At 40.3% G+C, this 23401-nt stretch overlaps 1 protein-coding gene across 5 annotated transcripts in view; it reads left to right on the forward strand.

Annotated features, from left to right (window-relative positions):
• Nucleotides 1-23401, forward strand: part of CDC14A (cell division cycle 14A) — a 142193-nt gene that overhangs the window by 60748 nt on the left and 58044 nt on the right. For all 5 annotated transcript variants that reach the window (XM_032487199.1, XM_032487196.1, XM_032487198.1 and 2 more), the window contains 2 exons: nt 8366-8432; nt 11387-11449. In XM_032487199.1, coding sequence (XP_032343090.1) covers nt 8366-8432; nt 11387-11449 — 130 coding nt within the window. The remainder of the gene's footprint in view (nt 1-8365; nt 8433-11386; nt 11450-23401) is intronic.

The raw sequence follows: 23401 nt of genomic DNA on the forward strand, positions 1-23401 counted from the left end.
TGGTGCCTGTTCTTGCTAGTTCTAGACAGATGCTATTCTGCTGCTTTATATGTGACCTTTTCAGCTATGACTTAGAAACGAATTTTCACATATCTCTGTTTCTTTTGATGAGCAAAATGATTAGTGAATAGCTTTATGTTAAATCTGAAAAGCAGGAGATTCTGCGTCCCGTTTTTTGTTAGATACTGGTCGTGCTGAGTTTTTGGCTCTTCCCTGTGAAGCCGTTCGATTTTGCTCTTTCATGAATGGGAGATAATTTTGTTCTTCCCACTGATTCTTATCAAATGTATTTTTGGAGGTCTAGGTAATATAAACAATTGACTCTTTCTTTTCCCTGGAGCTTGAGTGTATATTTTGTCGATGAGTTCAGAGACTGGAAGCCAGGTGTACTTTGGATAATTGTGTAAAGTATTGTGGGATATTGTCTAATTCCCAGGTATCTGTACAAATTAGTCCAAGGCTGAACTGTCTAGTACAGTAACTACTAGCTCCATGTGCTGTTGAACACTTGAAATTTGTTTAGTCCAAACTGAAGTATACTATGAGATTGAAATACACATTGGATTTCAAAGATTTATTTTGAAAAAAACTATCTTGTTTGTAATTGTGTTGGTTATATGTGAAAATGATAATATAGTATTTCAGATTTATTAGATTAAACAAAATATTAAAATTTAATATCATTTATTTCTTTTTACTTTATTTTAATATGATTATAAAAAATTAAAATTACATATGTGGCTCTCTTTTGTGACTTGTGTTTTATTTCCCATTAGAAAGCAATGGTCTAGATTGCACTTTTGTTATTGTATGGAGTTAATGATTAAAGACTGTTTTATATAATTCTTACTTTGAAATTGCAGTAGTTCCCAGCTACTAGAGTTGTTCAGGCATATGTTGAGTGGTCTCCTGGCAATGATCATTTATTCATTCACTCATTCATTCTATAGCCACAGCACAGTAATGAGCCCAACACTGTGCTAGACTCTGGGCATACAACACAAAGGACACATTCCCTGACCTTAGGAGGTTCACGATTTTGTGCTGGTTGTATAGATGGGATTCAGTTCAGTGCTTGGAAGGGTGCTTAGATGACCTTTGACATCCTTTCTAACCCATTGCTCTGCAGATATTTGCATACTCCTAACTCCGTGCCATCTGGAGAATTTACAAAGCATCCTGGAATCAAGATGTGTGGATTATTTGCTCGTCCACCTGATATAGATCTTTTTTATTCTCTAATGTAGTCCGTGCATTGTAAACACTGTAACTTCATTTTTTCTTCATTTCAAACAATGTCATTACCGGAAATGCTTTCTTGCTGTTTTGTGTGAATATGTTCTTTCATCTCTGTTTTCATCTCCTTGTTATTAGCATTTACAAGGTTGCTTCATTCTGAGTGATTTCTTAGATTTGTAGGTTGCCAGGAGTGGTGTGTTGTAAGCTGGCTCTGTAAATAAAGAGCACTTGCTGATTTCTGTGATGTAAATATTCCCACCCATGCTGATTTGGGATCTCAAAACTTTTGAATGTCTAACAATTGACTCTTGAGAGTCTTTCTACAAAGACTAGGACAATATAAATCAGTTTGTGGATGGTGATTCTAGTTTTCTTTAATCTTTCTTCTACTGCTTCTCTGTAAAATAAGTGCAAAAGTATAAAAATAAAAAAATCCCAATTGCTTCATCTATTAAAATATTCATACATTTAGGTTTTTATTCAACAAATATTTACTGGCTGCCAGTGGTTTTTATAACTACTTGATAACAGCTTTATGGTTCAGTTGACTGTTATGCCAGAAGTCACATTTAGAAGGACCAAGTTGCCGCGATGGATAGAATTTAGATGGTCAAGCAGTGCGGTTGAGCTAAATCTGCATTTGGATGTCTCTAGACAGCGGTTGGCTGTAACATTAGTCTTCTGCCTGTATTGGTGGTTAGAGACACATGATTTATTCTTTAGCGGAGGTGAATGATTAGAAACCCCTGGGTCTTTGGGGGTATTACCTTATGTCCTGAACGAAGAGCAGCCTTGTGTTCACCTGTTTGAGAGAGTAATGCAGTACATGATAAAACTATCACGATAGATCAGGACGAGAGCTCTAGTTTTCCCAGGCAGCACAGGAGGGGCAGACTTTGCCCTCAGTTGATGTCTGTGGGATTTCAGTGGTCCTTTGTGAGGCAGGTGGAAAAATGCATGTCCTCTTATTCAACTCAGTAACTATTTGACTCAATAAATATAAATGAATGCATGGATGAATGAAAGAGCAAAGCAGGAGTTAAGTAAACAATTAGGAACCATAACTGCAATAAAAACTGTGAGAGTATAAAACTTTGTAGCACATTGGGATAGTGTTTTAACTCCTAAAAGCTCTGTGCAGCCTCTCTAAAGTGTCTGGGTTAAAATAAAAGTGTGTTTAATACCACTTGACAAAGGAAAACCACTTTCGAATGTTACTGCCTTTAGCTTTATTCAATTACTACTCTTTGGCAAAGAGAACAGAAGGAGACGACCTTAAATGGAGAGAAGGGATTTGGGGTTAGTGCAAGAAAGCTTTTCTTGCTGCTGAGGACCGAGGTGTTAGGCTGTTGAGCTAACAGAGGTGGCCATAGGATGCTATTGAACATTTTCTTGGGATGATCTGCTAAGTTCCTTTACTTAATGTAAACATTTATTCGCAGGCATTTATTGACTACCTACTTCATGCTGGGCCCTATATTAGGTACTAAGGAGACAATGGGGAGTAAACGACATAGAGAATCTGTCTCCTTCAGGATGACTTTAGAGAGAGAGGCAGAGAGTCAAATAAGCACATCAGGATACAATGTCAAACTGTAGTTGAGTCCAGTGGAGAAAAAAAGGTGGGGACCTGTCTAGCCAGGGTGGGGTTGGCAGTTTGTCCCCCAAGACAAGTGGTCTTTGAGCTGGGAGCGGAAGAGCGGGTAGGTTGACCCAGGCCCAGGTGATCCGAGAAATTGTGATAGAGGAACAGAGGTTCTGTGGTGTGAGCAGAGTGCCCCCCTGAGGAGCTCAGGGAGGGGCATGTGATGGGCACAGAGGGTGAGGGAGCAGGGAGGGAGGAGGAGGCTAGAGGGGCGGGCAGGGCCGGATACCACAGGCCTTGTATCCCTGATAGGATTTGGGCCTTCCCTTGAGAGAGCTGTGGGAAGTCAGTGAAAGGTTACAGTGTAAGGGTGCCTGGATCAGACTTGCCTTTTAAAGGCAGCGCTCTGGCTGCAGTGAAGAAAACTGATTAGAAAGGCTAGATGTGGGATGTGGGAATGCGGATGTGGGAAGGCTCTTGTAGTCTGTGAGAGAGGTACCACCTGGGAGGCAGAGGACCTGGGGAGAAGTCACTTCTCCGAGGGGCTTTTTTTTTTTAACACCTTTATTGTGGTGTGGTTCCTGTACAGTAAACCACACATATTTCAAATGTACAGTTTGATGGATTTTGATAGATATACACCAATGAAACTACCACGGCAATCGAGATAGCTAACGTGTCCATCACTCCCCAAGGGATGCGAATGCCAGATTCTCAGTTTACCCCTTCCCACCCCTTTTACTCCCTGGAAACCATAACTTTGTTCTTTATGTCTGTGAGTCTGTTTCTGTTTTGTGAATAAGTTCATTTGTGTCCTTTTTTTTAGATTCCACATATAATCAAGACGTTTACGAGGGTAAGCAGTGGGGCGTAGTGACAGATCAGATAAGGAGAATGAGAGAGACAGGGACTTCCGGGATTCTAGCTTGAGTGATTGTGGAAGCTGTGTCTTCTACTGAGTTAGGAAGGGCGAGAGGACCAGATTATTATTGTTGTTGTTTTGGGGTGGGTGGCAGATTTAAGAGTTTCTTCTGACACAGTGAGTTTGAGAGGCCTTAAGACACCCAGTTGGAAATGTCACGTATGTGGTTGGCTGTACGGCTTTGGAGTTCTAAGGAGTTTGTGCTGGAGAGAGAAATTTGAGGGCCATGGGCAGATAGATGGTGATTTACGTAGATGAGATTGCATAGGGCAGTGGTTCTCAAAATGTCCCTCCTAGCAGAACATTGATACCACCTGGAAACTTGTTAGAAATGCAGGTTCTCAGGCCCTGCCCCAGACCTACTTAATCAGAAACTCAGGTGGGGCCCGGTGTTCTGTGTTTTAAGGGACTGTCCTGGCAATGCTGATGCACACTGAAGTCTGAGAACCTTGCTCTAGGGAGAGAAGATGGAGGGGGAAGAGTCAAGAATCTGGAATTGAACCTTGGGGAACTCTCACTTTTAAAAATTAGGAGGTGAAGGGTGACTTTAGGAAATTAGGAAGGAGTGGTCTTTAGAGAAGTAGAAACAAAATCCAGGAGCAATGAAGAGAATATTCAAAGGAGGGAATTAACTTCTTGCTGACATATTAAATAAAACGATGCATGCAGAATGTTCCCTGGGCTTAGAGTAAGCAAATCCAGAGAGACAGAAAGTACATTAGTGATCGCCAGGGGTGGAGAGGGTCAGGGGAGAGAATGAGAAATTATTACAAATGGGGTTCAGAGTTTCTGGGGTGGTAAGAATGGTTTGGAATTAGTGGTATGAATTGTGACTATACTAAAAAACCACATTATGAATATACTAAAAAAGGCACTGAATTGTTTGCTTTGGAAAGGCTAAAGTGAATTTTATCTCAAAAAAAAAAAAAAAGTCCCTTGGGCTTAGCAATATAGAGATCATTGGTGACCTTAGTGAGAAATGTTCATGGCATGGATGAGGGAGGAAACAGAAAGGAGGAGAGTAAGAGGTGAGAGGAGAGAAAACGGAGGCAGGAAATTGAATGATTTTTTTAGTCTTGTTTTAAGAGAAGGCCAAAGTGAAGATGGTGGTGGAAGGGAGATGTAGAGTTAAGAAAGTTTTGGATGTTTTTTCTTTTAAAGATGGCAGGGACCTGAAAATTTTCAGTTCTATTGGGAAGGATCTGGGAGAGAGATTTGCAGAGGAAAGAAATCATCAATTGTGTTGAATGATGATGTAATTTCACAGTAGGACGGGATTTTTTGAATTAATAGAGTCTGGTGTTTTCCTAACCTTCCCCTCCATTTCATATAACGATGTAGGTGAAACATACTCTCAGAAGCAATCTCCCCAAATCAAACTTGAACGTTTGGTGTCTTGCTGGTGTCTTGCTGCCTTCCTGGCCTAACCGTTTGCTTTCTGATGGTTCTAACTCCATTGGGTGGTTGAGAAAAATCAACAGGGAGGATTGATTTATAAAATGGGAGATAATACTGCTTTTCTAGAGGAAGATCTCTCGGGTTCTTAAATGTACTTTCAATCTTACTATAGTCATTTCCTTCATTCTCACTTCTAGAAGAAGCCAGTGCTGCCACTTCCTGAGCCTTTGGAGAATTCTCTGGTGTTGGTGGGCTCGATTCTCTGATTTTTCCACTGTCGCCTTAGTATTCAGTTTTCTCGGTCCTCTAATTTATTATCGTTATGTATCTGATTTTCAGCTTTCAGAATTTTATTGCTATTGTTTGTTCCCTTATTCTCCCTGACCTTGTTGGAGTTCATGAAAAAAAAAAAACTTAAAAATCTTTTTAGTGGGGTTTTGATAGATCCATGAGTTCAATCTGCCACCTTTATCTCTTTCTCTTCTATCTCAAGAGAATATGTAACATGTTTTTGTGTCCCTTCACTTGTATGGTTACTCTCCTTGGACTGTGTAGGAGCCAGGTGCCACCAATAAACCATTTCTCTCTTGCTCAGTTATGGGAGCAGGTTTGGGGAACCTATTTGGCTTCACGTGGCTGTCACAAGGATTACATGTATGAAGGCATCTAAATTACCCAGCATAGTAGGTGTTCAGAAAAGCTATGTCATCGACTTTCCCCAGTCTGGAGGAGGTGACTTAATTTTATTTTACCCCTTATTGTACCTCAGTCTGTGAACTTCCACCTGTCTTTTTAGCTTGCTGTGACTGCTTTGTGTCCTGATTGTGTCAGACGGTGTGTTAAGTCTCCCTTTACCCTCAGGCCTGCGCATTTGACCACCAGGTCACCAGAGCTCTCTAAAACTAAGTTGCTCTAAAAACTTACAGGCTGAAGCACTCAGTTTGTAAAAATTGTGGCTGTGCTCATCTCACCTGCTTTGCAGACAGCAGCAAAGACTGGGTCTGGAGCTTTTCTCGTAACTTGTCTGTGTGAATTCGTTTAGCTGAGCCTTGGTAGGAAGACACACGTGAGGAAATAAGGAACGCTTCCAATTATTATCATTTCCTTTACTCTTTTTAAATACAGAGAAGCTTTTTTTCCCTAAATTTTTCTTTTGTTTATCAAAACTATAGTTTTTAAGCTTGAGTCTGTGGAGCGAACTCAGAGAATCAGTGAATTTAGATGATGAGAAAATATGTCTTTATTTTCACTCACCTTATAACTTATAAATTTACATTCAATTATAAACATTGGAAAGAAACTATAGTTGTATTAGGATGGAAATGACTTTTTCACAATAGAAATTACAGACATTTTTATGTACCATTATAGTGGTTGCATATATCTTAAGATTTTTATATTCATTCCTTCTTTAAAATTGTAGTTGTTATCAGACCTGCTACCAGGTCTTATTATATATAAATAAAAAGTGCATTTATGGTATTATAAATTTGTTTTTTATATTTTGATAACTTTGCATTTAATTGCATTAGCCTTCTATTATTTCTATGTGTTTCATTTGATGCATTTAAAAACATTATTCTGAGAAAAGGGGTTCACAGCCTTCATCAGATTGCTGAAGGGGTCCACGGCACACTGAAGATTCTGAACCCTTGTCCCAAGGAGACAAGTTCCTAAAAAGGAATGTGTGGTTATTTATATAAACTGGTATTTTGTCTTAGATCCCCAGCTACTCTTTTCTCTGGTTTAGTCCATTAAAATTTGCTTCTTGATATATGGTTTATATTTTTGCAAGATATTTGAAAAGGAGACTATTTTTCACTGACCCATGAGTTCAGATGATATTTTAAAAAAAGGACTCTTGAAATCAGGCTTTAATATCTAGAATAACCCTTCCTTAACAGAGGTTAGCTGAAGTTTCAGAACTTAAACATTTCTGTTAAGTGGCTTTGCTAACTTACTATTTTTAAACTAGGTCATCAGGATGCTAAAACCCAGTGATGTTGATGTTGCATTTCAGTTTGAGGCTCAGCAGCCCTAGGTTGAAGTTACCTCGGATGGTTGTGATACAAGACTCGGTTTTATGTTAATTATGTATTTAAGCCCTTAAGGGTAATTTTCTCCCTATGGGCCATTTTTTGTGCACCACCCGCCCCTCCCCCGACCTTGGACCGACTTTGTGTAGTGCATTTGACTTTGTGATTGGCAGGTGCCTGACAGTTCCTTCAGGTCAGCAGTGGGGGCTGGGCAGAGCGACTGAAAACCTTGAGGTCAAGTTTCTTGCCTTGGACACCTCAGAACATCGCTAGTGTTAAAGCTCCAGTGCCAGTTCTTGCTAACTGACCTGAACTTGATACTTGAGTTTTATGTTGCCTAAAGCAGGCCTGCTAAGTTGCTCTAAAACCTTAAATAAAGGATGAAGCACTCAATTTTTGGTGTAGTAGGTCTCCTCTCCTTTGATAGAACACTTCATGGTGCATTAGAAACTCTCCTGGATCCTGAGAGGAGATTGTCTGGAAGCATGACCACATTTTCCATAGCATTTTTTTGGGGGGGGGGAAGGAGTGGGAAATGGCAGTTGTAGCATTTAATCCATGAAAATAATTGCCAGGTTCTGCTGACCTGCATACATTGTCCCCCTTAAATTTTTACACTTGTATTTGCTGTGTTCCTGACAGGTGATTGTTCCTCTGTCTGAATTCCTCTCATTTTCATGTACATTTCACTTAATGAAACAGCCACTATTAATAATAAGAAGAACAGTCATAATATTTATCCAGCACTTCCTTTATGCTAGGCACTGTATGAAGGACTTCATAGTTTTTAATGTAATTTGACAACAACACTATGAATGGCAGCTACTGTCAGGAACTTCACTTCACAGATTAGGAAACCAAGACTGAGACCAAGAGGTAAAACAACTCTTGCCGGAGTCTCAGCCAGTACGTGGCAGAGTTGGAATCTGAAGGCAGCCCGACGCCGGAGCTCAGGCTCTTAAATCTCCTTTCTCATGAACTCAGCCTGTTGGATTAGTGCAATTTCAGAAGTGCTTCCGTTAAACCGTAGGAGCAGTTAACCAATAGGACCTGATGCGTAACATAAGGTAACCACGTTGACGTCTGTGAAGCCAAGCAAGCCTGTCTCCACGGGACTCTGGTGTTTTATCACTTGAATGTAATAAATGCATGTTGTTAATGTGATGTTGTTTTGTGTGTTTGTAGGGATGCTTCCTTTGGAAACTGCACTTACAATCTCACCATCCTCGACTGCTTGCAGGGAATCAGAAAGGTAATAACAGCCTCCTTGCTGTAGCTGACACGGTAGTTTGACAATGTGAGAGAGGAATGATGTCAGTATCGCTGTTTGTTGTTGGAGAGAAGAGAGCGGAGGCAGTAAGAAGGCAGCTTTCCACTTCTTGACCAATGATTGATCTGTGAAATACAGACCACAGGGCAAATCAGGGGGGATTTTTTTGGGGGGGTTACCCTTCTTAGAGAAGCGGAGGGGTCTCTTTCTCACATACACTATCTGTGTTACGCTTCTGTCTGCTGCGTGCCCGTGACCTTGCTTTGTCACCTGCTCAGCTTCATTATCAAGCTAGATCTCGGTGTGGGAGAGACAGGAAGTTATCTAAGCCACAGCTTCTCTGTTAGCGTGGAGAACATTTCCATCTGTTTTTCTAATTGGCTAGTATTACTTGCCCATGAAGTAGTGAGTAGGCCAGATGTTACTATCTCATTTTTACAGATGAGGAAACAGCCCTGGAGAGATTAAGTCACTCTCAGGGCCGCAGGGAGTTACTGGGAGGGCTCATTCCAACTGGGATTTCCATATTAAGCTGGAGTTCTTTCTAATATCATGTCTGGGTATGTCGTAAGTCAGTGGTTGTCAAAGTGTGGGAAGCTGTGGCAGGTGCAAATTCTCAGACCTTATCTGAGACAGACTGAACCATAAATGCTGGGAGTGGTGCCCTGCAGTCTGTGTTGGCACAGTCCCTCCAGGTGATTTGATGCACTGTAAGGTTTAGAGTCATAGTTATTTAGTTATTTATAGGTACTATGGAGAAGTTAACCTTAAAGATTTTTGAGAACTTTGGAACATGTGTTAGAAACATTGATTTACATTTGGAGAAGTCATGCATGCTGTACTGTGAATTCTCATGAAGGTTCAAAGTACATCATTCGGTCTCGAGCATATAGCCATGATTTATCAGTCGGGGATGTAAGTGCACATAACCCACGGGCAGGGGTCATCCTGGACTGTAAACGTAGTATCAGCAGTGAGACTTGTTCCGGTTTCTTTTCTCTGATGTAATATAAAATTGACTTTTTCCTGTTTTTTTTAAGTTGAGAAAATTGGTAGGATAAACATGCTACTTGTTTTATGTGTATGTTTTTGACTTTGATATTTCATTTTAAAATGAACTAAAGCTCTGTAAAACTTTAAAATCACTATCACATGTTTTTGTTTTTGCTTAAAAACTATCAAGATAATCTAGCCCATCCCCTCTTGCAAATAATATCACCAGCCCACACGTCCAGTAGCATCAGTTAAGAATCTTTATGGAAATATGACAGTATATAATCCACAATTATAGCATTTAAAAATACGACCGAGGTGGGAAGAGTTATTTGTTTATTGTTACTGTTAGTGTTATTTTGCCTGTGCTGCCATCTGGAACAGGCTGTTCCTTTTATAACACTTATGAGATTCAGAAGGAGTTTGCATTGCAATATCCCTGCCTGTTATTATGGCAACTGGTAACTTGATGTAGACATTTATGAAATCCTTCCTGTTGCACTGGAAAGGTGTGACTTTGTTCATGAATACGGTTTTCTGTAAATTTCTTGTGTCATCAAACGTTGGGGTTTATCTTACCCAAATGTAGATGGGATTTTAGAGGATCTGACAGACTGTTGAACATGTCTTTAAGCAGCTGGGACACATTGCCCCTCTGTACACTCTTACATAAAGCACTGTGTGCTGGGCTGATTTTGTGAACACAAGTACCATACGTCCTAAGAAGGAAGGTTATATATGTGTGAACTACACACAGAGGCATACACAAACAACACACTTTAAAGAAAGAGGCAGGAAAGTGGTAGTTCAGGGTATATTTTTTCATTGTTTTCTCTAGAATGATGCATATGGGTGAAGTAAGTTGCTTTGTTTAAAGGTGAAATAATTTAAATAGACTGTTCTGCTTATCCTGTCTAAACCAGTGTTGTCAGAATTTAGTATTTCTAAGAATCACAGTAGGAAGACATGTTAAAAATGATGATCCTACCCGCAAAGAATCTGGTTTCCTAGTTCTGGGGTAGGGCCGAGGGAACTGTATTTTAAATATGAATTACCTTCGGTGCAGGTGGTCCGTGTCCTGTATTTTGAAAACATTAGTCTCTAAAGTATTTTCAGAGACAGATGTACTAAACTTGGCTTAATAGTTTCTTCTATTTTTAATGACTTGATTATATAACTTTTAAAAGTAACTGTGGTTTTGAATTCTAATGGAATCTGTATCGCTTCATGACTTAATAAAAAAGACTCTGTCCTCTTCAAGATATTTTATCTGAGCAAGCCAGATTTTTTTTTTAAAGTTCTAAGTCACTGGTTATAAAAAAGAAAGGAGTATGAAATTTTTCTTTGTGTTGTTAACAAGATCAGTTCTTCCTTCTAAATTGTAAAAGTAGTCAAGTACATTTTTACTTTGTCAGGAATTATCACCATAAAACAAGTTCTCTCAGCATAAGAGTTTTAGGAACAAATAAGGGCCTATTAAGTAAAAATGCCCTTTTTACTAAATATCTCATTAATGATAAAAGGAGGATAAAACCTAAGAATAATTGATTTTTCTTCTCTTATTTGAAAAGTTAATCGCTATTACATATTCTGCCATAGTTAGGTATGACTTAATTGCATAGTTCCCAGTAAGTTTTATCAATGCATCTGCTAGTGTGTTCCATTTTATATACCTAAATAATTTTACATACAAAAACAAATATATATTAGAACTCAAGAGGGATATTTTGTGGGACATACTTGCATATTTTTCTAAGTGTTTAGTCCCACTTGTAACACAGTCTCAAAGCAAAATTGCAACTGTTAGATGACTTCTAGATATATTACAAATCCAAGGTTTCACCTTCAGATCAGTCAGAATCATTTGGGAGCAGGAATTCCAGGAACAGCTAGACGCCTTTATCAATGCCACATGGAAAAACTAATTCAAATTCTGCTTTCAGGGATTACAGCATGGATTTTTTGACTTTGAGACATTTGATGTGGATGAATATGAACATTATGAGGTTTGTACATTTTAATTCTTTGCAAGATATATTTCATGTTGATTAAATTGTTCTTTTTCCCCCTAGCATTCAGGTGTTGGAAATTGATTGGATGCTAAATAAAACATTCTGCAGTTTTCTATAATTGTCGGTTTCATCCTTTTAGCTTTGGCTATTGCCTTTGAACCCGGAGTCATCAAAATTTTAGTTTAGGAAAATGCCATATATCTCCATATCATCAAACTTTTATTGACAATTACCTTGCATGTTTAGTTTATAAGAAAAAATGATTTAAAAGTATAGGTTGGTAGTGAAATCATGTTACTTCTATTTTAAATTTTAGGTCTTGGTTAAAATAAAGTCAGGTTTGTGCCTTATAATATTTTTGACTGCATATATTTTGCTTTGAAATATGGCTGAATTTACTCAGTTCTTAGTGTTGGCTGAATTTCTTCCCACGGCGTGGTTCCAGAGCTTTCGAGCAAGGTCTTGCCTGCTCAGCGAGGCAGAGTTTGGGCAGAGGCTGTCCAGGTTACACTGTCTAGAAGGAGGTGTTGCAGAGCACTTCCGGAGTCGTGGAGGAGAAGCCTGGGAGTCATTAACTTTTCTTGAAAGATGAGATGCCTGTGGACTCTGAGGACGCTGACCCTTCTGTGAAAGTGGGCTCATCTGTTGGGGTTCTCCAGAGGAGCAGTAACATTTATCACTCTCCTTAGCGAGACGGGAGTAGCCCTCATATTCTGGGCTCAAAGTTCGGGATGTGTCTATTTGGATATCCTGCTGACATGTCAAACTTAACACGTCGGAGAAGGAACTCATCATCTTTCATCACGACAAAGGCTTCTGCTTTGCTTGTCTGTGTCAATGTCATCACCATTCTACAATCACCCTAGCTCAAGACTAGAAACGTGTCTTTTTCCCCCTAATCTAGTGAGATTTGAGCTCCTGTTGCTGGTCTGCAGGGTGTGCTTCATCTCTCTTCCTTTCTGTTCTCCCTTCCTTGCCTTAGCTCGGGTCGCGTATCCCCTCCCGTGGACTGTTACGACCGCTCGCTAACGAGCCCTGGCCCTTCTCCTCTTGGTCTTTCATGCGCTTGAATGAGTGATCTTAAAACAGAACTCGTGTCTGGTCTCGTCTTGGCTCCAGACTGGCTGCCCCTGCTATTGCCCCATTGGCTGAAATGAGGATGAACGCCTGTGTCCTGGCATTCTTAGCTTTGGAGGAGCCCCAGCGCACCTTGCCAGCCTGTCTCCTGTTTCTTCCCTGTTCGCGCTCTGCATTCCAGCCCCGCCCGGCCGCTGCCTTGCTGTTGCTTGAGTGTCCCTGTGCCCGGGCCGAGCTCTTTCTCCCAGGTGCCTGTCTCCTTTGACATTGCCCTCCTCCACTCGGGTGTGTGAAACCCTACACAGATCACCTCTCACTCTCCACAGGATTCTCTCCTCCTCAGTTCCACGTGTCACAATTTGTGCCTTCCATTTTTCTTACATCTTGGCCATTTGCGTGCAAGCTTTATTTTCCGTCTTAGATTTTAAAGTCCTTGTGAGTGGGGCGTGACTAAATGGAAACTCTGTACTGTGTTCTTGGATAGAAAGATTTCACATCGTAAAACTGCCACTTCTCCCAAAATGAATACATTTAGTATAATTTATTGAAAAAAACTCAACATAATTTCTCCTTCTTCCTTTTAAACTATCAAAGCATAGCTATTGTGGCATTTTTAGTAGTGTCAAAAGAAAAAAATTCTGCCACCACCCCCCTTAAAAAAAGCTAGAAACAAAAAGATGATGTACTTATAAGGGGGAAGTTTGAATAAATAACCTGTAGTACATATATAGCATGGAATACAATGTACTTATTTAAAAAAATTGATTTGAGCTATACCACTTGTCTTGGAATGATTTCTATTATATATTGATGAGAAGAAAGGTGATACAGAAGAGTGTTTATAATAGAAGCCCCCTTATTTAAACAAACAATAACAAGCTCCCTCTCTGCCCATGCGTATATACGTGTGTCTGTATTATCTGTGCAAAGGCAATTTCCTGCAAAGCTAATGAAGTGTGAATTTTAGAGACCTCCCCCACTTCCATGGGAACCTTTTTTCAGTTCATCATTTTGTATTCTTTTCTTAAAATGGGCCTCCAAATTAGATAAGTTTTAGGTCCCCCCAAAACCTGAATCTCTGTCCTAGAGAAAAATATATGACAAAACACTAAAGCCATTTCAATTAAAGGTGAGATTGGGTTGGAGGTCAGAGAGGGAGAAGAAGGATCGTAAGCCTCAGTAAAGAGAGAAAACCATTGCTGTCTTATTTCTCCTTCATCTTTCAAAAAACTTTGATAGTGATGTTGAGAGTTCGTTGAAAAAGCTATTGAAAAATCTGAAACATAGCACAGTTCTATTCTTGCGAACCAACCAGCCAACCCAAAATCTAGTAGAAATGTGGTCACACCTTAACCTGCATAAACACCAACAATAACAACAAGACAGGTCATGGGAGGAGAGGAGGCAGTTGGTGAACCTTTGAAAAGCTTTCTGTCGAATGACTTCCTTTTGAGAATGATACATCCATTCTCTCACAACGCCTATGAAATAGAAACTCACAAATAGAAGTGTGATCAGCATGTAGCAGGCATTTCCTAAATGCTGCTTAGAGAGAATAAATGGTTAAGTAACGGAGTTCTCTTCCCAACAATCTGTCATGTCTTGTCAGAACTTCTCCCACTTTGCTCTGCTTTGCTGAGTCTGGACATTTGGTGGACTGGTGGAGTAGCTCAGTTCACATATTTCATTAGCTCCAACAAAGTCAGTATTCCAACGAAGTTTGTAGTTTCCAAATAAAATGTTATCATTGGTAGCAGATTGGGGTAATGTAAGGCTTAGATGATAAGGCGATGGTCACGTTTAAGCTTTTTCAAAGGCACTTCTTGACTTAACCACATTTAATACATAATATGACTCAAGAAAAAGCCTAAATTAATGAAGCTCCATCTCTATGTGAGATTAAAAGGGAATCATGATAAGAATGCTGCTTAAATGCTGTTAATGACAAGGGTGGCAGAACACAGGAAAAACTCTGCAAAAGAGTATATCCATCTTTTTCCTGCAATTCATGGGGTCTAGAGCAGTGCTGTCCAATAGAAATACAATAAGAATCATATAGATATATATACACTTTATAAATATATAAAATTATCTATATTTTATATAGATAACATATAATACATATTTAAAATATTCTAATAGCCACATTTAGATACAGTAAAAAGAAATGATGAAATTAATTTTGATTATATATTTTATTTAATGCAGTATACCAAAAATATTCCTTCAACATGTTATCAATATAAACATTATTAATGAGGTATTTTATATGTCTAATTTTGAACTAAACCTTTGAAACCCAGTGTGTAGTTTACACTGCAGCACATCTCAGGTTGGCCTGGCCACATTTCTGGTGTTTGGTAGTCATACATAGCTAGAGGGCAGATTCTGCAAGATCAGGCTGGCCGATGAGCTATCCTAGCCCCTCAGAAGGACATGAAGCCTAGGATGAGCAGAGCAGATTGCATCTCATTGCTTCAGGTGATCTAATTGTTCACATAGGAGTTAACTTCAAGGCTCTGTTCTATTTAGAAGGCTTCAGTATCTCAGGGTCTTGCTTTATTTTCACGTGACTTATATGTAGTCCATTGTATTAATTATTGATAAACAAAAGTATCTTCTCAAATATGAAATCAGATCTTTTGCCAAGCTGCTGTGGAACTGTACATTCTTCATCGTTGCCCTGATCAAACAGATACTTCTGGGAGCTGTGCTGTGAAGGTCCAGTAAAGTCACTGCAAGATGGGCTAAAAGCTTCTGCTAAGAATCAGACCTTCCCAACAGGTTTTTTTTTATAGTGTTCTCAAAGAGCTTGAGAACTAAGAGCAGCCACTCCTTTGAAATCTAACCATCGATCAGTTCATTTGAAAAATAAAAACAGACCTTTTCCCCTAGGGAGAAACAATGAAGATGAAACAGCCTGAGTATTTAGTCAAATTACGTACCTGTAGGTGTGTGAGGAGCTGTGTCCTCTCTGGTAGTAAAGCTTCGCGGTTCACGCTACTGCAGGACAGTGTTCTGCCTGTGAGACCCTGAAGTAGCGCCTGTACACAGAGTCTGCCGTCAGTCAACTTCTATTCTTTTTTGAGGAAACTATCCTGACCAAGCAGGACCTTGTCTAAACACCACCGATCATTAATGATGCTCCTGTTGGGCAGTCATTGTTCATCAAAGAGAATTTGAAGTTGGGCCTTGAGTTCCTGATTTTGGTTGTCCCCCAAACAGAACAAAAAGGGACTTACTACTGTTTACCGGAAGGCTTCCGCATTTGCCGATGTCCGCAGGTTGGCCGTACACAGATGCGCTCACAGCAGCGCCCTGTTCCTAGCTGGGGGCAGGAGAGAGGGAGAGAAATGCGAAGAACCAGAGCTTCCGTGGCAGCGTTTGGGGAAGCCTCGCCAGTGAGACTTGCCTGTATTACCCCATCTGGAATTTGGCCTGTGCAATTTTCAAGGAGTGGTCTTAAATACCCTTTTGGGGATCAGATGCAGCTTAAAGTTCATGTAAAATCTTCTTCAAAAGCTAAGAAATTACTTTGACTTCTTTCTTTGATCTATTTCATATCTACCATTATTTTCTTTCCTCCATAAATCACTCCTTTTTTTTTGTTTTAAGAAAAAAAGCGTTCTGTGAAATAATTTTGTCAGTATGAGGCTATTTCCCGGAATATCGAGTTCTTATTGACTTGACCCTGTGCTTTTACACGCCGGCAAACCTGGGGCCCTCCTGTGCTGCAGGTTACTTGATGGACATGGTTGGAGCTGTGCTTGGCTTCTGCAGGCCTGATGACAGACAGACCGGTTACTGCCTGTTTGAGAGTAGAGTCAGCACAGGGCGTCCTTTTGTTCCTCCTGTCACGGCACACGTGGAAAATGTGATAATATTTGATCAGCACCCTGTGATCACAGCTCACAGCTCACAGCTCTTGGCGACTGCCCCGGCACGCTGGCTGCCCCAGTCCCTGCCCAGGGAACTCCATTCTTTTACACCGACTGGGACACTTTGTTCTACAGAAATAACAGGGTCCAGGTAAACTCATGTTCTGTGAGAGCCAAGAAGCGGCTTCACACTCTTTATGGCCTCAAGATTGTAACTTTTCAGTTAATTTATTTTTTTGTTTTTATTTTTTTGGACTTCTTTTTTTATTGAAGTATATTCTGTTTACAATGTTGTGTTAACTTCTGGTGTACAGTGATTCAGTTATACACATATATATTTATTCCTTTTCATATTCTTTTTCATTATAGACTATAAGGTATCTAATATAGTTCTCTGTGCTATACAATAGGACTTTGTTGTTTGTCTATTTTATATATAGTAGTTAGTATCTGCAAATCCCTAACTCCCAATTTATCCCTCCGTACCCTCCTTTTCCCCTAGTAACCATAGTTTGTTGTGTCAAGACACAAATGAACTTATTTACAATTCAGTTAATTTACTGAACATTTATTAAGTACTTCTTGTTTGCTTGGTATATTTGGTAGGCCAATTTTTTTTTTCAGGAGGCTTTCTGTAATTTTCCCTCTTCAGATGTGGGGTTCTTAAGCCTTTGTTCTTATCACCTGCTGTCCTAGATTCCCGGCGTTCTTGTGCCTCATTCTGCAGACGTTATCCCGTCTGACCCTTCCCACTGGCTTCTGTCTGTAGGCTATGACATCGTCTACACGGAATTTCGTGCTGATCTATAACAGGCTGAATGTGGAAACTTTTGCTCCTGAGACATCCTAGCAACTCATAAATCATCACTGTTGCTGTCTTCACCTGAAGGCTGCTCTTCTGAGAAAAGAGCACTGCTATTCTATGAGCTAATTTCGCATTATCTTGGCCACATCGCCTTGTAGCCCATCGGGAACTATTTGTGAGAACGTGTTGGTGGGTTCTGGATGCTTGGGACTGACTCTTTCTTGAACCTTGGGCCTCTTCCATCAAGTCCTCACATCACTCTCAGAGTCTGTGTTTTAGAAATTCAGTCTGATTGTATCACTCCCCTGCGTGAAGTCCTTTATGGGCTCCGCCCTGCCTGAGAGTGTGGAGGAAATGCAGACTCCTGAATGTGGCACGAAAGGCCCTCTGGACATGGGCTCGCCCCTTCCATACTCCGTCCTTGTCCCTTCCCTCCTCCTCCCCACGTCCCCGCAGGCTCCCAGGGGGCAGTGCTTCTGCATTTGTGCCATTGCACTGCCCTTGTCCCCGCCTCCTCCCTGTGATCCTTTCTCCTCTGCTAACTCATTCTTAGCTCAGTGGGAGCTCTTCTCACACAGCGGGTGTGACACTGTTTACACACCTGTGTCTTCCCTGCACCCCAGGCACTGAGGTCAAAACCCTGTCTTACTCGTCTCTGTATCAGTAAGTAACCCCGGAGCACAGTGTACTCAGAGTGGGCAGTCGTTAAATGTTTGTAGAATGAAAGAACTAATGAATAAAGAGTGAATGAATTCTAAAAACAGAAGCAGAGCACGTTTCAAGATATTTATCTAATTTGTTAAAAGTAACTACTTTTCAGTGGAAAGCGACCATACATATTAATTAAGAATCCGTTCTGATTTTGCAGTAACACTCCCGGGGGGAAATTTATTGACTAAGGTGGACAACTTCTTGAGATGATGTTTCTTTCTTTGATTACCAGCCAATCTATGCTGCAAGAATGAGTTGGTTTTTAAAATTTTTAAACCAGTCATTTGCAACACAGATTGCTAGAGATTGTAATCTTCAACCAGGGCTTGCGCGTGATGTTGATTAGTTGAGTATATGAACAGAGACTGTCCCCAGGTTGACTGTGTCATCCTTCATTGCAGTTAATGAGTAAATCGTCGAACCGATCTGGTGGTGCAGACTGCCGACGTTGCCCTTTTGTGCGTACCGTGAGAACTAGTAAGGTTTGTCAGGCCTCTCATCTCTCAGTTTGTCACCTCAGGTCAGCAGCAGGAATGATTGTGGAACATCTGAGGTGTGATGTTTCAAGGCTCTGCTTTGGATTAGAATTTGTACAGCAAACCAGAGTGTACTCTGGATGCTGCCTGATCTGCCTGCTACTTGTTCATGGATTATGGGACTGGGAAAATGTGAATTCCTGCCAGAGGGCCGGGGTCAAGCAAGCTCCAGAAGGCAGGTGTGCGGGCTTGTCCTCACACCTGGAGGAACCAGGGAGGTGTGCCTCCCACGGGGATTTGACTATTCAGAGAAGTATTAGAAGCATTTCCCTGGAGCCATCCTGTAGTGTTGATTATACCTCTCCAAGCACACGAGGTTAAGGAAGCAGGATTCCTTCCTGGACACCGCCAAAGTGGAGGGACCCAGTGTTCCCACGTCTGCTGATGCGCTGCCCCCATTGCTGGTTCATAGATTATGTGGGTTCCATCTATAAAATGTTTTGAGGTCTAAGATACTTAGCATGTTTTTTTTTTTCTTCCTCTTTAATTTTTGTTTGGCCTCTGACCCTTCTTTTACCTCCAAACTTCTTAAGAGAGCAATCTTGACTCTGTTTTAATTCAGCCAGCCAAAGGCCAGTTATGATCTGGTCTTTACTTTTGCAACTCAGGTGAAGCTGCTGATGCTCTTACAGGAGTCAGAGAAACCACATGGCTGTGCTCCGTCTTCTTCCTGCTTGATTTGCTCCGTGACCGCTCTCGAATTCTAGAAACTCACTTTCTTCCCCTCACTTCTTCAGTTCTGTCTCCTGCTTTTCTCCTCCTGCCATCTCTGGCCGTGTGTCTCTGGCTCCCTTGCAAGTCCTCTCTCGTCCTTTGCCCACCCGAAATGCTGCTGGTCTCTAGGGTCCTGTGATTTCTGGTGGGACACATTCTCCATGAATGAGGGGATAGTCTCCAAGTTTCAACAACCACGTATGTGCTGATGGCCTCAAATCTTAACGTCTTGCATACTGGAATGATGCCTGCGAACATGCACTGAATTCTTGCTCTCTGTGATTGCGTCAGCAGGGGTGTTCACTGGGCTGGGCTGTGGGAGGCGTCCCCTAAATGTTTTCTACATTTAGAGGTAAAGCCATCGTCTACAGGGAACACGCCTCTTTGCCTCTACCACACTGTCTCTCTCAAGAGCAAATCTAAAGTTATAATCTAGAGGTTATTATTTAAAGCCAAATGGCATGGACACTTAATTTAAACCAGATACCTCAAATATTGACTTTGCTTTAAGCTCATAAAGTGCCAGTCACTATAGCATATTTGGGTTTACGTAATACAGCTATACTGTCAACACTGTTTTATTGTTTTAAAGTAAGGCAATACAAAGAAGGCAGCTTCTTCATGAATAAAAAAGGCTTTGTAGTTCTGTCTTTATTTTTATTTATTTTTCATAGAATGTGTGACACACTTTAATTGGTGATCACATAAGTTGTCTCCAATTCTTTTGCAGATGCAGCTAATGTTAAAAAGTTAATATACTTATACATTCATCTTGCATGTTTCTGATTTCCTCATAGGAAAAATTCCCAGAAATTGAATTACTCTGACGAAGTGCACATAGGTTTTTAAGAGTTTTTATTTCTTTACAAATTGCCCTTCAGAAATGTTTATAAATTTACACTCCTACCAGCATTATGTGAGGCTCTGAAGTTTCTTGACACATTGGAAATAATAATTTTTTAAAAATTTGCTAATTTTATGGCAAAAATGATCTCTCTGATGATTTTTTTTGGTCTGAGGAATGATATTTATTTTTTATTTTTATTTTTATGTATTATTTTTCATATTTTTTCCATTATGGTTTATTACAGGATATTGAATATAGTTCCCTCTATCGTCATTTTTAAAATAGTCTTTGTGCCATGGTTAACCTCTTATGTACTTGTATTACAGCACTTAAAGTTTAATGCAACTTTTTCTTTAACGGGTGTCTTAGTTTGGCTGCCCTAACAAAATGCCATAGACTGTGTGGCTTAAACAGACATTTATTTCTCAGTGTTTTGGAGGCTGGGAAGTCCCAGATCAAGGCACTGGCAGATTTGGTGTCTGGTGATGGATGGCCCTCTTCCTGGTTCAGAGGTGTCCACATTCTTCCGCGTCCTCACAGACGGAGCTCTCTCTTTTATAAGATTGCTAATCCCATTCATAAGGGCTCCATCTTCATGACCTAATCACCTCCCAGATGGCCCATTTCCTAATACCGTCACATTGGAGATTCGGTTTCAACATCTGAGTTTCGTGGGGACACCAACATTCAGTCTAGAGCAGTGGGTTGAATGGAGATGATACCACACCTGCCTCAGAGCGATGCTCTGAAGATGCAGTGAGCTGTGTGTAACAGAGGAGCGCCTGGCACAGAGTCCGTGGCACACGTGTGTTCACTGCTGTTATTAGTGTTAGTTGTCCCTTGTTTTCAGACTCCTTCAGAGCACAGAGGAACTGCTTTTTATTATTTTATGTGTGACACCAAGTTACAGTCTTTGCTACGTAATAAAGGCTTAGAAAACGTTTTAATGAATGTTGAATTGTGCTTAAAAGCTGTTTATCCATGTCTTAAAAACATGTATCGATAAAAGGAATCAGTCCTATAACTGTCAACCTGAAGGTCTGTCTTTTCTGTCTTACTGTCTATTTTGGTGGTAAAAAGGCCAAATGTTTTTCAGTTTTTGGACTAGAAAATATATCTGTGACTGTTACAACAGAGGCATGCTTTACTGGCACAGACGTGTTTCTTAGAAGTTGTAGAAACTCATGTTTTCAAGCCAAATTATACTTTATTCACTTTTTATTTTTTTTTTCAGTTTTAATGCTGTTACTTACTTCATAGGAAACTTTGATTTTTTTTTTTCAAATTATATTTTAAATGCATGAAGAGAGTTAGCCATTCCAAAGAAATCTGGTGAATCTTTTGTAGACTGAAGGATTCCGTAGTAATGTGAATATTAATACCTAAATGTATCAGTTTCAAGAATTCAGATTTGAATTTAGGAGTTTCCTTGTAGTGAAGGATCCCTGTGGTTTTTCTGCATGGTGCTTAATAGGCTGTAGGCTTTGGACTAAAAGAGGTAACATCATTCTCTTACCTCATTCTTGCTTAGATGTTTGTTTATAAAATGTGGTTGTGTTGGAAAGTACCTTAAGCTCCAGTCTGATCTAGATTTCTTGGAAGTCTGTGTGTGCATGTGTGTGTGCGTGCGCACGCGTGCACGTGCATTTAATTAGAAAAACCAATGAATATCATCTTAAATATCCTATCATTGATAAATACTGACATTTGTATACTTCACTGTGAAGGAAGGCACAGACATTAATTTTGGAAGCTTACCAAAGTAAGGTTAATGTTATATTAGTCAGTTAAAATTGTAACTTCCTTACTCATTTTTTTTCAGATTTAGATCTAAGACACAAATCTCTTTGTTTACTCCATCAACCTTATCCAAGCTATTGAATATAGCCCAATATTACCTAATGTTTATCTTTTTGGGTAGGCAGATTTGTAAATATATTCTTTTGGTTCTGTGAGTCCATTGCCTATCTCCATATGATTGATTATAAAAGGTTACTATTTAATGGAACGGATGTCTATAATCCCAAAGAAACAGACATAGCACAATGTGTTTATCCAGGCCTACTTCATGGTCAAGGGTACAGGAATGGTGAGCACAGAAACTTGTTTTCTTCTACTGTTCGTAAGATAACTGCTTTTAGCCTTTTGATGATTACAGCATACCTTTATTTTTGAATTTCTAAATAATGTTTTAAGCTTAAGAATTACTTGAGAAGGATATTGGACCGTTTGATTTGAGACTGCTTTATTTAAATCAGAAAATGTTTAATTACCGTAAAGAGTTGTATATTAGATTCTTTATTAAAATTGTTCTAAATAGATAGCTGTGCTTGAGATTTAATTTGGCATGTGTAATCACAACACTCATAGCATCTCTAAGATTTTATTTAGGGCATTGTGGAGATTTTATTACAATGTTTATTACAATTAGATTAATGCAGTTCAGACAATTAAAAGGTGTCATGTAAAGTTTCATTTATAACTTTTTATAACTGGAAAGAGACATCCGCATTTTAAACATGAAAATTGTACAGCGAAGTTTTGATTTTCATGGAAATCAAATCCAACGAGTAGTTATAAGTAATGAAAGTAGAGCCCCGGATTTCCTTGGTGGCATCTCTCCAGTTCAACAAATACTTACGAGCTGTTACGGCGGAGTGCAGACTCCGTATTGGACAGATTCCTACCGCTGAGGTCTGTGCCACGTAGTGGAGGAGAGAGCCTTTCGTGTGGATGCCCTTGGCCCAGCAGAGAGGACCGCCTTCCTTTCCTGCCCGGGGAGGTGTCTATGCAGTGCTATGGATGGTGGAGACCTGGAGACGAGAAGCTGTGCCTGGTGGTGGGGGTGTGAGTGGGACTGGGGTTGGGGGTGGGCTACAGTGCTTCTGGGAAGAAGAGACATATATATTTGTAATGCATTGCACAACTGTGTCCCAGTTGCCTGCAGAGTCTTGGGAACCCTCAGCTGTGCCTCAGTGTTTCATGGGTTCAGAGGCAGACCTGGAAGGGAAGGCAGTGAAGGAGACAATGAGCAGTGGGAGGGTGCTCGGCCCCTTGCCTGGCCTTTCAGGCCTTTTCTGAGGATCCTGGGATGTGTAGACCAGAGGCCAACAGCTGGTGGTCAAAGTCAGCCCATGGGTGTGTTTCATTTGGTTTCCTAGTATTTAAAAACTTAATTTAAAACAGTCAACATTTCAAACATAGAGTTTACATGGAAATCCAGTTGGAAAGTGGGCTGCATTTAGTCACTTTCCTACGGGCAGTTGGCCGGAGCTGAGGAACGGTTGCCTTTGTTTATGTCTCCTGCGTGACCCTTGTAGCTGTTTGGGTTTGCAGCCCCCGCAGTGGACCTTGGCCGGCTCCAGTTTGTGGTACCCC

The sequence above is a fragment of the Camelus ferus genome, chromosome 9, assembly GCF_009834535.1.
Source record: "Camelus ferus isolate YT-003-E chromosome 9, BCGSAC_Cfer_1.0, whole genome shotgun sequence".
NCBI classification, from domain to species: Eukaryota; Metazoa; Chordata; class Mammalia; order Artiodactyla; family Camelidae; genus Camelus; species Camelus ferus.